The sequence below is a fragment of the Stegodyphus dumicola genome, chromosome 1, assembly GCF_044657685.1.
Source record: "Stegodyphus dumicola isolate Sdum_Otavi_A_Nest chromosome 1, ASM4465768v1".
NCBI classification, from domain to species: domain Eukaryota; kingdom Metazoa; phylum Arthropoda; class Arachnida; order Araneae; family Eresidae; genus Stegodyphus; species Stegodyphus dumicola.
This window is the reverse complement of record NC_140768.1, coordinates 166,628,590-166,649,732: the sequence shown is the minus strand read 5'-3', so window position 1 is coordinate 166,649,732 and position 21,143 is coordinate 166,628,590. Positions and strand designations below refer to the sequence as shown.

The 21,143-nt window shown below is 33.1% G+C and overlaps 1 protein-coding gene across 3 annotated transcripts in view; it reads right to left on the bottom strand.

Annotated features, from left to right (window-relative positions):
* LOC118192107 (uncharacterized) overlaps window positions 1-21,143 on the bottom strand; it is a 243,404-nt gene that overhangs the window by 117,515 nt on the left and 104,746 nt on the right. For all 3 annotated transcript variants that reach the window (XR_015042880.1, XR_015042879.1, XM_085822981.1), the window contains exons 9-10: window positions 17,082-17,310; window positions 16,899-16,955 (exon numbers count right to left, since the gene is read on the bottom strand). Coding sequence is in view for 1 of the 3 variants with exons in the window: in XM_085822981.1 (XP_085679107.1) it covers window positions 16,899-16,955; window positions 17,082-17,310 (286 nt within the window). In the remaining 2 variants the exon portion in view is untranslated. The remainder of the gene's footprint in view (window positions 1-16,898; window positions 16,956-17,081; window positions 17,311-21,143) is intronic.

Below are 21,143 nucleotides of genomic sequence, written 5' to 3'. Positions count from 1 at the left end.
GACGATATCATTATTACTAGTGATAATCTCGACCAACATGTACAGGATTTAAGACAGGTGTTTTCTTTATTAAATGAGGCCGGTCTAAAAGTTAATGTCGAAAAGTGCAAATTTGCAGCCCCTGAATTAAAATATTTAGGTTACAAAATATCTCAGAAAGGAATCGAGACAGACGAATCAAAAATAATCACTGTACAAAAGTATCCGACTCCAAACACGGCGAAGATGCTCTCTTCTTTTCTAGGACTTTGTTCATATTATAGGTCCTTTATAAAAGATTTTGCAGCTATTGCTGAACCATTGTTAAAATTAAAAAGGAAAAAGGCAAGATTCTCGTGGACGGCCGAAGCCAAAAGTGCTTTCGAAAAATTAAACCAAGCATTAACGCAAGCCCCTGTGTTGAAATTTCCTGAAAAGGATGAGAATTTAGAAATTTCAGTGGATGCTTCGGATTATGCGGTAGGAGCGGTACTTTCGCAAAATCAGCAGCCCGTGGCATTTTTTAGCCGAACTTTAAATCAAACACAAAGAAACTATTCCGCGACCGAGAGAGAGGCACTTGCAGTTCTGTTAGCAGTGCAAAAGTTCCGAGTCTATTTTGGAAAGGCGCCAATAACAGTGTACTCTGATCATGCGGCGGTAACTAGATTGTACTCAGGGAAAAACTTATCCCACGGGTTAATAAGATGGCCACTCAAGCTACAAGAATATAATCTGGTAATCAAGCATACCCCCGGAAAGCAAAATATCGTAGCAGATGACCTATCCAGAATTAAAATAGATGAAGAAGGTAATACTGTAAAGGTGGCAATGCTCACAGCATGTACAATAAAATCCCGAGAAACTGTAATAACCGAACTGGGTAAGGATCCTGAGTTTGGAAGCATTTATGAGTATTTGAAGGATCCTGAAAATTTTAGCCACCAAGATATTGTGGCGATAAGAAATAGGGCGGCCCATTACGAACTAATAGATGGTCTATTATTTTATACAAAAACTACGAATTTCGACTTGTTATCCCAGCTAGTCTTAGATTAAATATCCTGCAGGAGCTCAATGACAGCCCTTTAGCTTCTCATGCTGGTATTCGAAAAACTATCCAACGCGTACGCGAGGCAGTCTATTTTCCTGAACTGCAAAAGTTAACAAGGGCGTATGTCCAGTCCTGCCCAACATGTCAAGCAGTTATTTATATTAATTTCCGCTCGGCCGGGTTTCTAAATAGTATTAAATCCGAATTTCCAAATGAAATAATTGGCATCGATTTATTGGGCCCTTTCCCAAAAAGTCAGTTAAATAAAAGTCGCTATCTCCTTGTTATGGTTGATCATTTTAGTAAGTGGACCGAAATTGTTCCCTTAAAACGAGCCTCCGCGAAATTAGTTACTGATTCTATTTTAAACAAATATATTTTAAAATATGGGGCGCCCCTAAAAGTTATATCGGATAATGGTCCTCAATTTGTAAGTAATGTATTTGAAGACATGTGCCAAAAACTGGGCATACGTCATTTAAAAATGGTCCCATATCGGCCGCAATCAAATATAGCGGAACGGGTCAATAGAAATATAGTGAAAATTATCCGTAGTTATGTTAAAAATTTTCATAAAAGCTGGGATAACTATGTCAATGAATTTGCTTTCGCCCTTAGGACCGCAAAACATGATACAACGGGCAAAACTCCTGCTGAGTTCTTTTTAGGCAGAAAGATTATAACGCCGTTAGATAAATTAGTTTATGTGCAACAAAGAGCCCCAGAATTTAAAAGGGCTGATATAGAAAAACTAATTAAAGAAGCAAAAAAGAATACTGAAGTAGCTCAGAGAAAACAAAAATTATATTATGACTTGAAACGACGGGAAGTAACTTATAAAGTAGGGGATGAAGTTTTAAAAGTTAAGCATTCCACTTTCTTCAGGACCAGAAGATAAAACTGCCAAATTTTTTCCACGATTTGAAGGACCATATGTCATAGAAAAAAAAACTCACGCTGTAGTAGTGTTAAAAGCCAGGAATGGTGAAACCTGCTCCGCAAACATTGATCAAATCAAACCCTACTATGATCGTAATAAAATGCAAATATTTACAGATCTTTTGCAGGATCCGGCACGGCAGACACGGCAAGCACAAGCTCCAGACGTGGAACAACGACAAGTACAAGGGCAAGCCATTAAGAGGCAGAAGCAAGTGAAAAGAAAGTTTCCCTGCGGGAAAATTAAAGGTAACAAGAAAAAGAAGCCATTCCACCGTCCAGAAAAGAGAGCTCACGAACATCCCCAGAATGAAGAAGGGAGAAGGACGACGTATGCAAAGAGAGCCAGGAGAAATGACGGGCACTATAACCCGGCTCTAAAACGGAAGATCTACTCATCCGACAGGACTCTCCGCAGCAAATGTTGCTTAACTGCGGAAGGGCCACCAGCGGCGGAGGAAAAGTTACAAGGAAAATTTGAACAGCCAGCGACGAGGTCCAAGCAGGAACGCGAAAGAAGTCTCCCGGTTCCGTCAAGACCAGCTGCCATTAAACGGCCAAGACCACAGGCAGAGGCGAAAAAGAAGGTATTCAAGGGTGACCGAACTGGAGAAAAAAGAAAACTTCTAGAGGAAGGCACTGAAGGGCGAGCCTGCACAAGAAGGAGGATAAATCAAACGAGAATCTGCGCTACCTTCCAGGACTGGGCTCAGAAAAGAATGTCCGAATAACACAAAGATAAGTAAAATTTTATGTTACTTTGCAAACTTAAGTTAATCTTTCATTCTTACTGCAAGTGGCAGATTTCAAAAAGTTTTACCTCATGCGAGGTCTACCTTTATCGCCAAAAAGGCGAGAAATGAGTTGTTACCGATTTTGGTATTATGTTTTTCAATTACTCGCGCGTAAAACTAAAGTTGATGTATAATAGGAATATGTAAACACTTAAATATTGTAAAAGTTATTGTATAAATTTTATTTAAAACATTCTGGCAAGAAAGAAGTTTCAGTCTGAAAGACTTTTTGAAATGTAGTATTTCAATGTAGAAGAATTGGCACTTGCTTTGAAAAGAATAGAAGTTAACAATGTACTACTAATGTATGTTTTCAAATGCGTAAAATTAACGGCATGTTAATATGTTCTTATATACAATGTGAACTGTTATTTTAAATGTTAAGAAATACCGTGATATGGTAAAAGTGAAAGTAATGCCAAAAATTTTAAACTTATTTGTGTGACTGTAAAAAGATTAAATTATTGTGAATATGTGTTAAAGGTTGAATGAATGTAGTTAGGCTCTCTGACGCTACACTTCAGAGTTAGCCACTTTCAGAATAGTACCTCAGGGTTTACAGTTGAAGTTAGGGTGTGTTACGAGGTCTTGGTATGTTGAATTTTAACACGTTAGTGTTTTGATTGTAGGAGGAAGTGTTGAACACGTATACATAAACACATTCGTGTTTGGTGTTCTTTTACAACACATGTCAGAGAGCACGGGGAGAGATAATTAAAATAGTCATGAATGAAATAAGAATGTTAAGAGAAATATAAATATGCATGTTACTTGCCATTTCATTGTGTAACATTTCATTAAACTAGTTTTCCTTCTAGAGATCTGGAAGGAACCAGATTTGAATAAAAAGCTCCTGTTTAGATGCAGTACAGATGAAAAATTGCGTGTCCTTGGAGCTGCTATTGTAAAAACAAATTTCTTTTTTTTTTTTTTAATTTCTAGTTTCTAGTAAGAAATGTTTGTAAAAGATTGGTCTCGCGTTAGATTCTAGAGCTAAAAGTTTTCAACAAGGTCGTTTTAGACCTCAGTTTCAAACTAATCAACTCTGGTGAGAAGTATGTAAGGATCTTAAGTTTTACCAACGTTTATTTTATTTTAAATCTTTACTATCACTTCTTATTTTCTACTTCCGGCCAGAATTAAAAGCTTTAACTTATTTATGCAAAATTTGTCTGGCGAACGCCAAGTACTTAAGTTGTGGCTTTTTGCCAAGCGAGAGAGAGGAAGGAGTTAGTCGAAGCAGGCCGCTTACCTTAGAAGTTTTACTCAGTTGCTGGTTGCCTTCCAGGCCAGAGGTTTAATCCTCTTGATAATTTTAAACATATTGTAGTGTTAACAGTTCTTTGTACTACATACGGCTTCCGGTTAATATAAGGCCAATCTTCCACGTTTATTATTTCAAAGTTAAGTTAGAGTTAAGTTATATTTTTATATTCTTACGTTTAGACCACAAGTAGTGGGTCTTTGTATTCCGAAGTACGGAAGTTATTGTAAAGAGAGAAAAATAAAGGGTTTTGTATACCCTTCTTGTGTATCCTGTCTACTTCCCACAGTTATTGAACATAGCTTTAGTAAGCTCTCTGTTCCGAGTCAGGTCACTTCCCACAGTTATTGAACATAGCTTTAGTAAGCTCTCTGTTCCGAGTCAGGTCCTTGCATGTTCCCAAAGAAAGTAAGACGGAACATTGAACCTGATAGCATCACTGAAGGGTGATCCCACACCAGGCTAGGTTGGATAAACCTACAGAAATATTATATGAAAGAAATATGTGATAGAGGAAAAAAAAAAAGGAAAGAACGAGGATTCAAGTAGATGAAAATGAGAATCAGAGTAAATATTAATGGAAAAAATCCTGCATGAAAATATACTAGAAGCGTTGAAGCTCTGTGTCTGAAATGAGAAGAAACATCAGACTGACCATAATACAGGGTTTGTACGCATTTCTGCACATGGAAATGAAGTACTTTTAAGGACTTTTAAGCACCATTAGTGAAAAAAATTAAGGACCTATGAGCAAATGGGAACTGAATAAATTAAATTAAAAATATTATTCTATGCCTGAATTTCACTTTTGTAATACCATCCTACAAATAAAATAGATCCTAAGTAGTATGCATTATTACTAAATATGAAATAACTAACATACTTATTAATAAGTTTGACAGGGTTAGTACACATTATCTTACGTGAAAATTAAGGACTTTTAAGGACCATCAAAGAAAAATTTAAGGACCTATCAGCAAACAAAAAAATGAATAGAATACAACCAATTATCCATACAACCGACTTCATGCTTGTAATTTCACTTTAAGAAACTAACAGAAGCGTGTATTATGCACTATTATTAAATTCAATTTAATACTTACAATAAAACAATTTTCAAACTTAAACTAACTCCCTACAAGTTATGATGTAGATAACATTAAATTAAGAACATAATTTCTTGAAAAACATGTATAAGTGTATTTTACACTAATAACAGTCACTATTTTAGAGATTTATATGATTATTATTAACTTATTTGATATTTATTTAAACACAGTCAACTACCATTATAATCACAATCTAAGAATATTTTGCAGATTAAAATAACTGATTTGTAAACATACAATTTATTTCCTTGGTTTTTTGAAAGATACTAGAATAATAAACTGTACAATAAAAGATACAAAACATTTGTGGTTTTTTTAAATCTGAAATCTTTTCAGCTATTTTAACATCTGATTTATTTATGCCTATTTCCTTTTCTTTAACTATTCTTCTAATTTCATTTGCTTTGATAAACAAATCAATGTTCATGCTGGTCTCAGCTTCATCTGCTAAAGCATCTACTTCTTCATTAATATCTTTAATGTCCCTTTGAAGAAATTTTTTCTTCTGCTTCATATAATCAATTTCTTCCTCAATGATATTTCTTTTGCTCTTTTAATTTTCAGATTTAGTTAAAGATCTTTGTTCTTCTAAATACTGCATATATTTAGACCTTGCAGAAGCTGCTACCGATCTCATTTCTTTATTAATTTCGATATTAAGAACAACTCCAGAAAATTTTATGTAATCAAATACTGTGCATTAAAAATGTATGATGAGTCACTTAAATTTTCAATTTCAATTGCTTTATTTACGGAGAAGCCCCTTTCCACAGAGGCCTGTCCATGTGACAAGATAAGAATCATTTTCACTATTTTCCATACTTTTGAAAATAGTGAAAATCATGAAAATAAGAAGTGAGAAATGTGTCAAGAGAAAGATTTTGAGGATCAAAAGTAGAAAATTCATGTAAATTTGTCTTAACTACTTTGTCTAGAAACTCTCCATACTGCAGCAGAATTTCATCCCAATCATCTTGTAAAACACGTTTATTCTGCAATAATACCGTTAGAACTATTTTCATTTTGTTCTGGGCTTTTTTCTGGACTTTTAACCATCAATCGCGGGTCTATACAAGATGCATTTCGAATAAGAGAATAATTTATTGGACATTTAGACATTAAGTGTTGTACCATTGTTAAGACACTTTGTTGACCTTCTTGTTTCAATGCAAAACTTTCAGCTTGTGAAATGTCCTTCTTGCGGCATTTATGATTCATTAACTGCTTAGCAATGAATCCCAAATAAACGTTACTTTCATCATTATAACAATTTGGATCATTAAAATTAAATTTATAAAGATTTTCTGCTTTAGTTATTTTTGAATATTCTAGTTTCAAAATTTTAAAGCGAAGAAGGCAAAATATTCTAGTTTCAAAATTTTAAAGCGGTGAAGGCAATCATTTACAAGTTTTAAGATATCTTCAGCAAAAAAGGGAATAAAAAGTTTATCACTTTGATAATATTCAAGGAAAGGCAATAATATTTTCGACAGAGAGAGATAAAAATTTAATTTTATAAGAAATGTTTTTATCTTTACTTGCCTTCAAAATATTTGAGAAGGATTTCGATGAATTTTTTTTTAACTACCCCATTTCAACTTCTTTAATGTACAGTAGCAAGTCATCCCATATTTCAATAGCTCTTTCAACTGCTGGGACATTTGCAACCATAGGTAAAAGCAGAACTTCACAGGTAACTTTTTTAAGCCAGATATACCTAAAAAATCTTCACGTCTTGCAGGAGAATCTTTAAAAATCCAATATAAGGAGGATAAGAATGATGGAATGTCCCAGCCAGTGGATGACATTATATGCTTGAAAGCATTCTTAAGAATGTGTAAACCGCATGCCCCTAATGTCAAGCATTGAATGTTATATTCCTTTGTCAAGTCCTGTTGCAATAAATCATAAAATTTCCAGTTTACTGCAGGACCATCCATCGATATTTGTAAGAGTTTTGACAAGTCTAGTTTTTCAACACATTCATAAAATTTGGATAAAATAATTTCACATTTTGCATGCCTTATAAATGCAGAAGTAAGGTACTGAGTTCTGACCTTATTTTCGTGATGCCAGTACCTCAGATAAATATCTAGTTGCTTCTTTTGATTTGTCACATTAAGAGTCTCATCAAATAGTAATGTAAAAAACTCTGCATTTTTACAATACTTTAGTAACAAAGTTTTAAAATAAGGGCCAAGACCAAAATAACAGATATAAGCACATTTCTTTTCACCACATGAAAACTGTTTTGCAATGGAACTATCCGGGAACATTTTAGTGAGTAACAGCCCAATATTATCGCACGATTTAAAAGAATAGTGGCTTATGATGCACTTAAAAGCCCACAATATTTCTGCATCTGTAACTTCAGATTTGAAAAGAAAAGAATTGATTTTATTATTTTCTACACTTATTGATGTTGAATTAGCAGTTACATCTTTTCCTGAAGTAGATGGTTCTTCTTATTTGACAAAATTAACGATACTGCTAGAAGAAACTCTGCAGTTGAGAAGGGAGAGATGTTTGGCACCTAAAAGGGGCATTACATGCAAGGCATTAGTAAAATTAAGTATCGCATATATATGTATATAATGTATGTGTGTATATATATATAATAAGAAATGTATACTGAAAATATACATTTTTTACTATATATACATATATATATATAGTACAAAGTCGGAGATCCGGACATCCAATATCTGGAATGATCTAAAATCCAGACCTCAAAGGCACCACCAACTAATTTCTTAGGGCTTTTTTTGGAGGGAAGGTGAAAATCTAATGCGCATGCGTAAAAACGCATGCGCATTAGATTTTTTTCCTCATCATAAAAAATCATGCCGGAAATCCCGATTCTTAATTCAGTTTGGCGCTAAATAAAAAATCTCATTATTGAAGAAATAATTATTTTAGCATTAATTTGTATGATTAGTAACTTGACTCCATAGCTGCGTATCTGCTTGGCATATCTCAAACCGAAACATTTGTTAATTTTACACCAAATAATATTTTATATCCTTGATGCCGAAATCGCGAATTATTATTTATTGTATTTTCCTTTCATCACCGCATGTTTATCAACGGATGACAACTTGAGTAATGACTCATGCAGCGACGCCAAATAACAGAGTATTATCCGATTACAGATTTAAGTTTAATGCGCTAAGATGTCGACAAGAGGAATTTTAACAGAAATTTCTTTACTTATGGTAAAAATAGATTTTGTTAATGATACTCATAGGACAAATGATTACATTTAGTGCTATTTGAATTAAGAATAACTGATTTGTTATTCACATAAAGCCAGAACCAGCAACAGAGCTTGCATGGCCGCACTAGGCGGCAGAATTTAGGGAAGTTAAACATAAGTTTTACATTGCAATGACAATGCCCCAATCATCAATCAATTAACGGAGGGCGAAATCTGTAGTATGGTTTTAAATCCACAAAATACAGCTACTGATAGTGAAGAAAGTAACAGAGAGGTTACTGAACGAGAAAAAATTTTGATTGACAAGTTATTCGGAATTCTCGACACACCAATTACAGGACTAGAACAATGGAACTTAATAACTGAACAAGAAATTATATGTCTATAGTATTAGTCTAAAGTATTAGCAGAGAAAATAAATCAAACAACTCACATTGAAAGAAATGTTTAATAAAGTAACTCACATTGAAAGAAATGTTTAAAAGTAAACATATAAATATTAAGCTCTTTTCTTTTGTAAATTTTGATACCCTTTAAATCATAAATGCTTCATTATTTCATAAATCACAATTTCATATTTTCAATTTTATAATTTCTACGTGCCATCTTAGTAGATTTAAAATGATCTAATATCCGGAAAAATCTCAAATCTGGGATAGCCGAAGTCCCGACCTCGGACTTTGTACTGTATAAATATATATGTGTATATATATATATATATATATATATATATATATATATATACGGAATGTAAATTTTCACTTAAACTTCTACCCAATAACATTTTAGTAATTCATGAAAGTTAATTTTGCGTCTCGTTAATTCAGGAAAATTAGTTTCAATTAGTTGTTTCCAGCTTTAAAAATATTAAAAAACTTTTAATTAGTTAGTTGTTTTCAACTAATAATTGTATCGCCATTAGCAAAAATAATGCATTACTATCAACAGCACAGGATTAAACCAAATACTTAATTGTCTATTGAAGCTTCAAAACGTATTTCCGAACTTCACTTTTTCTTGGCTAATGTTACCGAATTTGCCCTTGGCGACCTAAAATCGAAATGGAGCCAACAGATTTTCCTCGAAATCGATAATAGACCATCTGCAGAAATAAATTTATAATCCCGATATCCCATACATATAGTATGTGCAAAAGAGAATAAACTCTATAGAAGGTGATAAAAAATTAATTTATGGCTTAATTGAAACAAACACAGAAATTAAGCTAAGCAAAACCATGTAACAACAAATTGAAATGATAAAACGAAACTTAATTTTCATGTGAATTTTCAGCGCTGACTCTCCCATTCTAGAAATTTCAATTTGTTTCAGACAAAGACCACATTTAGCTTTATTAGGATTGTCATCCATCAATATCCAGTCTTTGTAGTCAGCTTGATGAGGCCACAGTTTATTGAAAATGCACTTTCCAGGCATCTCGTTCCTATTGGCATCAGAAGGGTTGTGGCCTTCCAGGTTGGGAGTGCTCTAATTTTCGCAAATATTTTCAGAACCCCCCCTTTTTTTCCTCGAGCACCTTCATCATCACTTTCGCCTCTTAAAGAACTTCCGGCTTCACGCTTTCGTCACAATCTGCCTAAATTTATGGATAACACCTGTTTCGAAAGATTGGGAGAATAGCCAATCAGACACCGATACTTTCTTTCGGGTAGCTAATTGTTGTTTTTTTTTTATCATTTACAACGCAAATCCGCCAACAGATTTTTAAAGAGCCGTGTAATTTTAATTCCATATTCATGAGAAATCGCAATTCACAATGAGAATGGCAATCATTAGAAATGATAAAAAATGTCAAATGAGCAAAATTAAGGACTTTTAAGGACCAAAAATCATTTTTGAAAAAATTAAGGACTTTTAAGGACTGTACAAACCCTGATTTGAGAATAAAATAAACTTTATGCAAATTATCAAGCAGCATTAAATATTTTACACTTATAATAGTTAGTCATATTTAAAAGAAGATAAGTGACATTTACGTTTTACTAACAGTTAGCTTTATGTTGATTTTTTTTATGTCTCACTTTGTCACACCCTTGGTCAGTATAAAGGTTTAGTAAATAGCAGGTAGATTTTATATCAAACAGCACAGATTAAAACGAGAAGTAAGATCATAATGAGTATGATTCTTAACAAAAGACTGGATGTTTGTCACTGCTGCTGCTTGTCTAGAGAGAAACCTGCTGATTAGAACAAACCTGAAATGCCTGATGTAGGCATGGTTGGCAAGTGTTGAAAGTCAGTCAGGCTTTGCTTAAAATGCAGTCAATGTCATAGCTTTGTGTAGAGTTCCAGGGGTTGTAACCCAGTTAATAATAATTCCAATAAGCCATTAAAGCACCAGAAGTGATAAGTTGTTTTGAATATACAGGGTATTTCATAGGTCTTAGGACAAACTTGGAGGGGTGGTGGAGCGTACTAAAACATGCATTTTTTGTATAGGAATGTAGGGTCTAAAGTGACGGGTTAAGGCAGGAATGCAAAAAAACGACACAAGAGGAAAATGTGTTTATGTACAAAATCAACGCAAAGTGCTTCTTTGCAGCAATACAGTATTCAGAATAAATGTTCAAAAAAGGGAACACTAACAGTAATAGGAACTACAACTGTGATTGGTTGGCAATGCAGCGGTAGTGAGCCGGACAGACCACGATCCGATGCATCAGAGGATCATTCGCAACTTTGCTGTAGAGAGTGATGGGCGAGTTTACATACGGGGAAAGCTGACATGCATCTCATGTATGGTGCTGCTAATGGGAACGGCAGATCAGCGCTTTGGTTGTACCAGGAACAGTTTCAGAACAGGCATATGCTGAAACACACAATGTTCGAGAGGTTGCATTGGTCTCTGTGTGAAAACGGGTCATTTGAAGCCACCTCTGACACTAGGAGTGGAAGAAGTGCACGACAACCTTGCATTGAAGAATCCATCTTGAACATTGTGCATGAATCACCTCAGACAAGTACAAGAGCTATTGCACGTCATCTGCAGTTGAGTCATTCCACCGTTTGGAGATAATTGCATGAAAATGGTTTGCACCCATGCCATTTGCAGATTCCAAACCTTGCAAGAGACATTACCCTCTTCAAGGTCACTTCTGTCATTGGTTCTTGCAACAGTGCGTGGCGGAGGCTGATTTTTCATCGGATGTGTTATTCACGGACAAGGCAACTTTCTCACAGGACGACATTTTATTCCAAATCCGCTTCTCCATGAATATGTGGGCGGGTATAGTTAACAACTACCTCACAGGCCCATACCTCTTACCTGCACGTACAAATGGCTTATGTTATCCTATTTTTCTGCAAGAGGTTCTACCGGAATTGCTGCAAGATGTTCCAGCTGCCGTTCGTGATTTGCATGTGGTTCGAGCATGATGGTGCACCAACCCAAAACCGGGTCCACAATTACTTGGATGGGACATTTTTTGGGCCGATGGATTGGCCGTGATGGACCCATTTGATGGCCACCTCATTCACCATATTTATACAGCTTGGATTTTTTTTTTTTTTTTTAAATGGGGCCATCTGAAGAGCATCATTTACGAGACCCCCGTTGACTCACTGGAGGACCTCGTTGCACGACTATGCATTGCGGCTGCAAGCGTGCGGGAAATGCCTGTTGTGTTTCAAAATGTTCATCAGTCCTTCTGCGATGTTACCAAGCATGTATTACTGCTGGTGGTCGCAATTTTGAACATTTATTTGTGAATACTGTATTGCTACAAAGAAGCACTTTGCGCATAAACACATTTTCCTCTCGTGGTTCCCCCCCCCCCGTTCCTGCCTTAACCCATCACTTTAGACCCTACATTTTTATGAAAAAATGCATGTTTTAGTACGCTTCACCACCCCTCCAAGTTTGTCCCATGATCTATGAAACACCCTGTATTATTCTAAGTCTCAATAGATGCAAAGAATAAGTTTTACTTGAATTTTTACATTTTTGTGTTTTATCTTGTGACCACAATGAGTATTATTGAAAGGCAATAACTCGCTTTAATTTGTAGAGATAATTTTTAAGGTTAAGTAGTTATAAATAATTAAATTAGGTAATTAGATAACCTTACAGGGTTCATAGCCACATTTTAGTTAAAAAAATAAGCACCTATAAGCACTTTTCAAGTACATTTTAAGAAAACAATAAGCACCTGTATAATTACATTATACACAACTGCATAAACTTAAAAATTCGACTTGTAATTTAAAATATGAGAAACACAGTATTTATTAAGAGAGAATAAGCATTATCTCAACCATGGTAATTTTTTTTTTTTTTAAATTTTAAATAAAAGTTCAATTTACAGAACTAGTTTACAATGAGAAAAAAAAAACTGCAGAACTAAACTATATTACAAGATTTAATGATGAAATTTCAGTTCAAAATATAGAAAATAAATAATAATAAGGAATATTTATTGTATTCGCTTGGAACCTAATAATAAATACAATTTATTTTTCTACTCATACTGATATTTAAATAATTTAAATCTAAATTCTGAACATTTTCTAAATTTTCATTGTGTATCAGTTTTCCCTTAACAGATATTGCAAGCAAAGTAATTTAAGTAAAAAAGAAGAACATTTCTGAAATCAGAAGACAGAAATTTGCTTCAGTCATCCTTTAACAGTAAAAGCTTAACTAACACGCATACTTGGAAATTGGCGAATATTCGGACAGTCGATCGTAACTTGAAAAAGAGGAGCGGGGGTAGACAGTTGCCGCTCTTTAGATTTTTCTGCTAAATAAATGCTTTTGCCATTTCGATACGTGCATCATATAAAAATTAATTAATGAAACTGAAAAATATTCTGCTTAGCAAGCACAGTAAAACTCTTTTACGTGTTCATAAACAAATCTTGGACAGAACATAAAAATTAATTATCTCTGCAAAATATCGCGAACGTTGTTGCGCAATATGTGTGCTGTAATTCTTCCCTACGTAATATTACGCAATTGGAATCAACAGCTGCCGGTATTGGGAGAATAAATAACTGGGGTGTTTTTCATTCTAATTTTCAACAAGCGGCGTTTAATTTTCGGAATAGAATCATTCTTCGCTTCGGTTGGTAGATCGCAGAACTTTTAGTCCTATTCAATCCAGATTGGAAAATGACAAAGAAAAAAAAAAAAGGAGGGAGGTCCGTTGCTTGTTTTGCAGCGAACTATAACAGTTTGAGAGATTTTGCGGAGAAAGGGGAGGAGAACCTCCCAATCTTCGTACTGTATAACGTATTGGCCAAAAAAATGAAATTATTTTGACTATTCGATTACTTTCCCTTTATTTAAGCCATTCCGAATATTATTCCTTAGAAAGCTAATCTGTGTCAAAACACAACCATTTTTGGAAGTTTACTATACTTCAGCAGTTACTGCAACTATGTTACTATAAACATTCATACATATGCTCATAATATAAGCATAATGATCATAATAAACACGAATATGAACTGCGGAACGAGAATGCAAATTATTAAGATCTTGATAGAAATTCAAACGTGCGTAGTATTTGGGTGGAAGTAAAAGAATGCTGAATGTACCGGAATTTTCTACTGCTTTCGCAATTCTTTGACCAATAGAACGACGGGCACCTGTCTGTACTCTTCGTGAACACCAAAGGTTATGTTAATGCAGAGAAAGGGGGAAAAGCTATTTCCGGGTGGGAGTATGATTCACCATCTGACATTTCATATTAGGAAGAAAAGTTGTTTATTTAGTTTCGTCTTTGGTACAGGGAAAAATAGCGCGTTCATTAAAAAAAAAAAAAAAAAATTGCACTAAAAGCAAAAAATAAGCACTAAAAACAAAACAAAAAAAAAATTAATAAATAAGGGCTTTAAAGAAAAAGTAAGCACCTATAAGGGCCTTTATATTTTATTTTCAAATATAAGGACTTATAAGCACTTATAAAGTCCGCTACGAACCCTGCCTTAGTTATTATGGATTTACATGGCAACTATTAAATTTTATTTTTTAACAATACTTGTTAAAAAAAGCCTTATTAAAAATCAAAATCTAATAAAATTTCACACTTTAAAATACATGTAATTTATGACATTGATTCTTAAACGATATTAGGATAATTACACATTAAAAGCTACAAAACATTTATGTTTTGTAACAACAATACTCAACAAAATATTTATCTGTCATTTTAATTTGAAGCCCATAAGGTTTTTCTTCCACCTTCTTGGCGAGCCTTCGTGGTGTAGTGGTTTGCACACTGGGCCGGTATTCCAGAGGTCCGCTGTTCAATTCCCAGCGAAGGCATTGTTAATTTTTTATCTTTCCTGCTTTCAAAAATATCTAATGTCTCTACAAGTCTTCACAAACATTTTGGCTAGTTTATATCGGTTTCCTTCTCTTTAAGCATCTTTTCTAACAATTACAGATTTGTCTCATTATGAAAACCAATGCTCTCGCTAGTTTCTGCATACTTTATCTTTGAACATGTCAACCTCTCCACAATGTACCTATGAGTGTTTACTTGATCTGTAAAAGTTAAATAGTCCAAAACCCCCGACAGACGTGAAGCATATTATCGCTATGCCTGAAATTAACTACAATATCAGACAAAGGTTTAAATAACAAGAACAGTCAAATTCAAGCTAAATGTGGACTAGTGGTTCAAAGATTATACAATTTAATTTTAATTAAATTTGGCTCAATAACTATATCACATGAGGAAATAGAAATGGGAAATTATAGTAAAGGCTGAAATCATAAACAATTGGGTAATTTACATAATAATAACTGCACATATCTTTGAAGAATAATTTTCTTTATGTATTCAGTTATTCTTAATTAGTTTCTTTCTTCAAAAAGTTTCCTTTTCATTTTAGAATTTTTGGATTTAATTAAGGATTTCTGTTATTCTAAAAAACACTAAATGCATTTAGAATGTACAGAAAAAGTGGCTAATTTTATTTCTTTAGTAGTATGAAATATATATAGTAAAGGCCGGTTACAGAGCTGATGTGGCAGAATTTCTAGAATTTAATGACTCACCAAACAACAAATTCTAGAAATGGCAAAAACTTTTAGAATTTAGAGCAAGCATTGGAAGCAGAATTTAGAAAGGCACTAAATAGCAGAATTTAGGATCTACAGAGATTGCATCACGTGGGAAAATGCCTAGTGCCAGCTATGCCTATGATGCATTAAGAAATGAATCTTTTAAACTGTAAGTTTTGAATTTCTTTATTAATAAAAAAATTCCTTTCTATAATGCCTGCGCCCATGTGATATGATCCGAAACATTTTTGATATTTTCCATGCTTCTGTCTAGTGAAAAGTAGAGAAAATAAAGGGAAGACAAACATGTTAAGATTCTAGTATCAGAAATAAAACATTCAAATATAATGTTTTCATTGTTGTTCCAGACGTTCTCCAAAAAGTAAAAAATTCATTCAAAACTTTCTGTTAAATGCATCCATTATGTGTTGATACCATGGAGACATTTTTCATTTTGTCACATATTTCTCAAATTTTCTAGAATCAAAGGGTCTATAAATCTTGCCTAGCATTATATCTTGCTATTTTTCAGATTCAAATTGAAACTTTATAATAGGACAGCGAAAAATAAAAATGTTTTATTTTAATGTTCTTTTTTAAATATAATTTCAATATATTACCATTATTTTAATCAAATTTATTAATGTTACGTTGTTTTAAAAAAAAATCATGGACAAATTCTCAGATCTTAGAATTAAAAATTTCTATATAAACTAATCTTAAAATCGCCAAAATGTCGCAAAGTCACCAAATTTACATCCGTTTAAATAAAAGAATTCACATTCTCAAAAGCAAAAAGTCATTAAGAGCTCTTTATTAGAAAAAATTAATTTCGAAATGCTTATGTTTCACTTCTTGCTTAGAAACTCAAGTATCTCATCATTTATATTAGAAACAGAAACAAATTATAACTCATAAACCCATTCAAAAGATTTACTATATATATGGCAGTGAATTGCCAAAAATATTCCTCCAAAATGCTAATTGACACTTAAAATGGCAGTCGTAAAAAAAGACAGAAATTTCAGATGATTAAAATTAAGGACTACAAATCGATTCCAAAAGATTTAAGGACTTTTAAGGACCGTACGAACACTGTAATAATGACAAGAAGAATGTTGACTGGAATTCAGAAGTAAAAAAAAATTGCTTATTATTTTATAAATTCTAAAATAAGTAATTTTTCTTCCTATCGCTTTTTTATTGTAAACAAGTGATATTCCACAAAGTATGCTCTTCAGGGCATAACCAAACATATCATAAAAATAATAACGGAAATTCCATGTAATACACAAAAACTACACAATGCTAACTGAAATTCATTTACTCATGAAATTGAATAACGTAGTCTTCAAACAAGCATGCACTAAAAATTATACTTTTTGTTCACATACAAAAATACTAATATTTTTAAAAAATTTAAACTGGCAACTTAATTTTTTATTCAGTGTTTATATTAGTTTGCTGAACACAAATATATGAAATTATTTAACTGAAATTATTGCTTACCCATTGGCTCATTATCTTGATTATTACCAGGACTTGAGATGATACTTTCATGTGAACCTAAAATAACATGGTAATATTGTTTGCTCATATACAGAGTCACTTTCAGTGTGTTATATAATAATACTAATTTTGGTCAATAATTTGCATTGTCTAACAAACTAGTATGACAAAGAACTTGCTTACTATCTGACAACAGAGAACTATTTAACTTCGCAAGTGAAAAAGCTTCTTCCCATCCATTTTCATAAAATCTACATTTCTCTTTTAGGTCTCTTATATGGTGTTCACACTCACGCAATTTTTCTTTTACTGCCTCACGTGATATTTCATGTTGTGTCAGTTCTCTCTGCACTTCATGAAGCATTCTTTTTTGCACAGCAAGTGCTTCTCTGGTTGCCTTTTGTAAAAATGCCTGAAAAATATGAGAATTTTATCTTTTAAATTCTGGCTGCTTCTTATTAAATACAAACTTTAGGATTCTACCACAACATATGCTAGAATAATGCAGCATGAGCTTAAGCCCACGCTGTTGATGACGTTACTATGCACTTTGATTTGATTTACAGAAACATTTTGGATGACCCAGAAAGTACAGTAAGCTGCATTAAATTGAAACACTTGCAATATTTTAACAATTAAAGACTACAGATGAAAACTTTACACTTTAAAATATTAAAAAAAAATTTTTTTTGTTGTTCATTAACATTTCAAGCACTTTGAATACATATATATATGTGGGAACTCTAACTGTAACTAAGATTATGTAAGAGCACCATCTAGATTAGTGTGGTCAGATGAGATGATACGTGAATGATAGTGAGGACAGACATGTCCAAAGTGTTTCGACGATTATTCTTTTTACTTTTCTTTACATTCTAATGTAACTAAATAAATCCTAGTTTAACTTTATGAGTTGTAGTTATGCTTATCATCAATCCTTCCCCATATATATATATGTGTGTGTGGTGATGCCATTTCCTTTCAATTCACAAACACACAAAGACACACATATATAAGGCACAGTAAAATGAAAACAAGATATATGTAAAAACAAAATTAGTATACATTCCTGCACGTGGAAATTAAGTACTTTTAGGGACAATTAATGAACCAACAACAAATGAGAATTGACTAAATTCAATTACAGTTATTAGCTATGCCTGAACATGACATTTGTGATACCATCCTAAGAATAATACAGGGTTATTCAAAAAGAAAGAGCAGATTTCAAACATTTATTTCTTCCAAACTACAAAAGATAGAAACATGATTCTAGCGTTAATGGACAGAGAAAAGTTTACAATTATGGTATGCATTCAATATGATCACCGTGTGTTACACGACAAATGTCAAAATGGTGGTTCATTTCTTGCCACACATGATTCAGCAGGTCTTTGGTTATTGAATTCACTGCTTCAATAATTCAATGTCGTAGATCTTCAAGAGTGTAAGGCATAGGAGGAATAAAAACATGCTCTTTTACGTAACCCCAGAGATAAAAATTGCAAGGAGTGATATCTGGACACTTGGGAGGCCATCGTCGATAAAGTTGATCTTCTGCTCCTTTTTCTGGAATGGTGTTATTCAACGTCAAATGTGTCGAAAGAAATGAGGCAAGGCACCATCTTGCACAAAGATGAAGTCATCTGAATCATCTTCAATTTGGGGAAATAACCAGTTTTTAAGCATATCTAAACAGATTATTCCTGTCACAGTTTTCTCCACAAAGAAGGGCCCATACACTTTGGTTACAGAGCTTATAGCACAGAAGACGTTCATCTTTGGTGAATCTCTTTCATGTTCAATAACTGCCGTAGGATTTTCAGTTGCAAAAATTCTAACGTTATGGCGATTAACTTTACCAGAAAGATGAAAAGTGGGTTCACCAGAAAAATTAATCGTTCAGCAAAATTGTCTTCTTCCATATCACCTGACATGCTACTGCAAATTTCGTACCTTTGTTGTGGTCGTCAGGATGCAATGCTTGCAATAATTGCAGATTGTATGGCTTCATGTACAGAAGATGTTTTAGAACTCGCCATACCGTTGGTTGAGGAATTTTAAGTTCTTTGCTTGCTCGCGATATATATTACCGTTATTTTCAGATGTGGATTTCTTTGGGCTCCTTTCGTAAAGTGTACGAATACGCTCGACATTCTCGCTCGATGTGTGTGAGCGTCCCGTGCTTTTACCTTTGCAGATGCAACCATCTTCTACGAATTTTCGATGCCAGTTGTAAATTTGCTTATGAAGCAGTGGTTGTTTATTAAATCGACGGCAAAATGCTCGCTGAACTGAAACAATGGACTCTAGTTTTGCCAACTGTAAAACACAAAAAAAGTTCTGCTGCGGTGTTGCCGCCATTTCACTACAGACTACCAACCGACAAATAATACCAGAACAAACAACAGCGCCAATGCGTCCATGATTGGAACTTTTACCCGTACTAAATTGTTAACTTTTCTCTACTCATTAACGTTAGAATTATGTTTCTATCTTTTGTAATTTGGAAGAAATACATGTTTGCAATCTGCTCTTTCTTTTTGAATAACCCTGTATAGATCCATAAGTATAATGCATTATTATTGAACATAATTTAATAAACTTAGTTATAAAACATAACTTAAGACACTTAAATTATTAATAAAATTTGAGAAAATCAACTTCATAAAATTTAACAGTCAGCATTTAATATTTTACCCTTATAATCGTTGGACATATTTGAAAGAAGATTGGGTGACATTTTATTCATATTTTGCTAACAGCTTTATGTTGATTTTTTCTTTTATGTCTCATTTTGTCCCATACTTGCTCAGACAGGGTTCGTACACATTTCCTCACATGAAAATTAAGGACTTTTAAGGACCATCAAAGAAAAAATTTAGGACCTATCAGCAAACAAACAAACAAAAAATAAATAAATAAAAAAAAAATAAATAAAGCAATTATGCATACAACCGACTTCATGCTTGTAATTTCACTTTAAGAAACTAACAGAAGTGTGTATTATGCACTATTATTAAATTCAATTTAATACTTACCATAAAACAATTTTCATAATTAAACTAACTCCCTACAAGTTATGAAGTAGATAACATTAAATTAGGAACATAATCTCTTTAAAAACATGTATAAGTGTATTTTAAAATAATAACAGTCACTATTTTAGAGATTTATATGATTATTATTAACTTATTTGATATTTATTTAAACACAGTCAACTACCATTATAATCACAATCTAAGAATATTTTGCAGATTAAAATAACTGATTTGTAAACATACAATTTATTTCCTTGGTTTTTTGAAAGATACTAGAATAATAAACTGTACAATAAAAGATACAAAACATTTGTGGTTTTTTTAAATCTGAAATCTTTTCAGCTATTTTAACATCTGATTTATTTATGCCTATTTCCTTTTCTTTAACTATTCTTCTAAGTTCATTTGCTTTGATAAACAAATCAATGTTCATGCTGGTCTCAGCTTCATCTGCTAAAGCATCTACTTCTTCATTAATATCTTTAATGTCCCTTTGAAGAAATTTTTTCTTCTGCTTCATATAATCAATTTCTTCCTCAATGATATTTCTTTTCCTCTTTTAATTTTCAGATTTAGTTAAAGATCTTTGTTCTTCTAAATACTGCATATATTTAGACCTTGCAGAAGCTGCTACTGATCTCATTTCTTTATTAATTTCGATATTAAGAACAACTCCAGAAAATTTTATGTAATCAAATACTGTGCATTAAAAATGTATGATGAGTCACTTAAATTTTCAATTTCAATTGCTTTATTTACAGAGAAGCCCCTTTCCACAGAGGCCTGTCCATGTGACAAGATAAGAATCATTTTCACTATTTTCCATACTTTTGAATAGTGAAAATCATGAAAATAAGAAGTGAGAAATGTGTCAAGAGAAAGATTTTGAGGATCAAAAGTAGAAAATTCATGTAAATTTGTCTTAACTACTTTGTCTAGAAACTCTCCATACTGCAGCAGAATTTCATCCCAATCATCTTGTAAAACACGTTTATTCTGCAATAATACCGTTAGAACTATTTTCATTTTGTTCTGGGCTTTTTTCTGGACTTTTAACCATCAATCGCGGGTCTATACAAGATGCATTTCGAATAAGAGAATAATTTATTGGACATTTAGACATTAAGTGTTGTACCATTGTTAAGACACTTTGTTGACCTTCTTGTTTCAATGCAAAACTTTCAGCTTGTGAAATGTCCTTCTT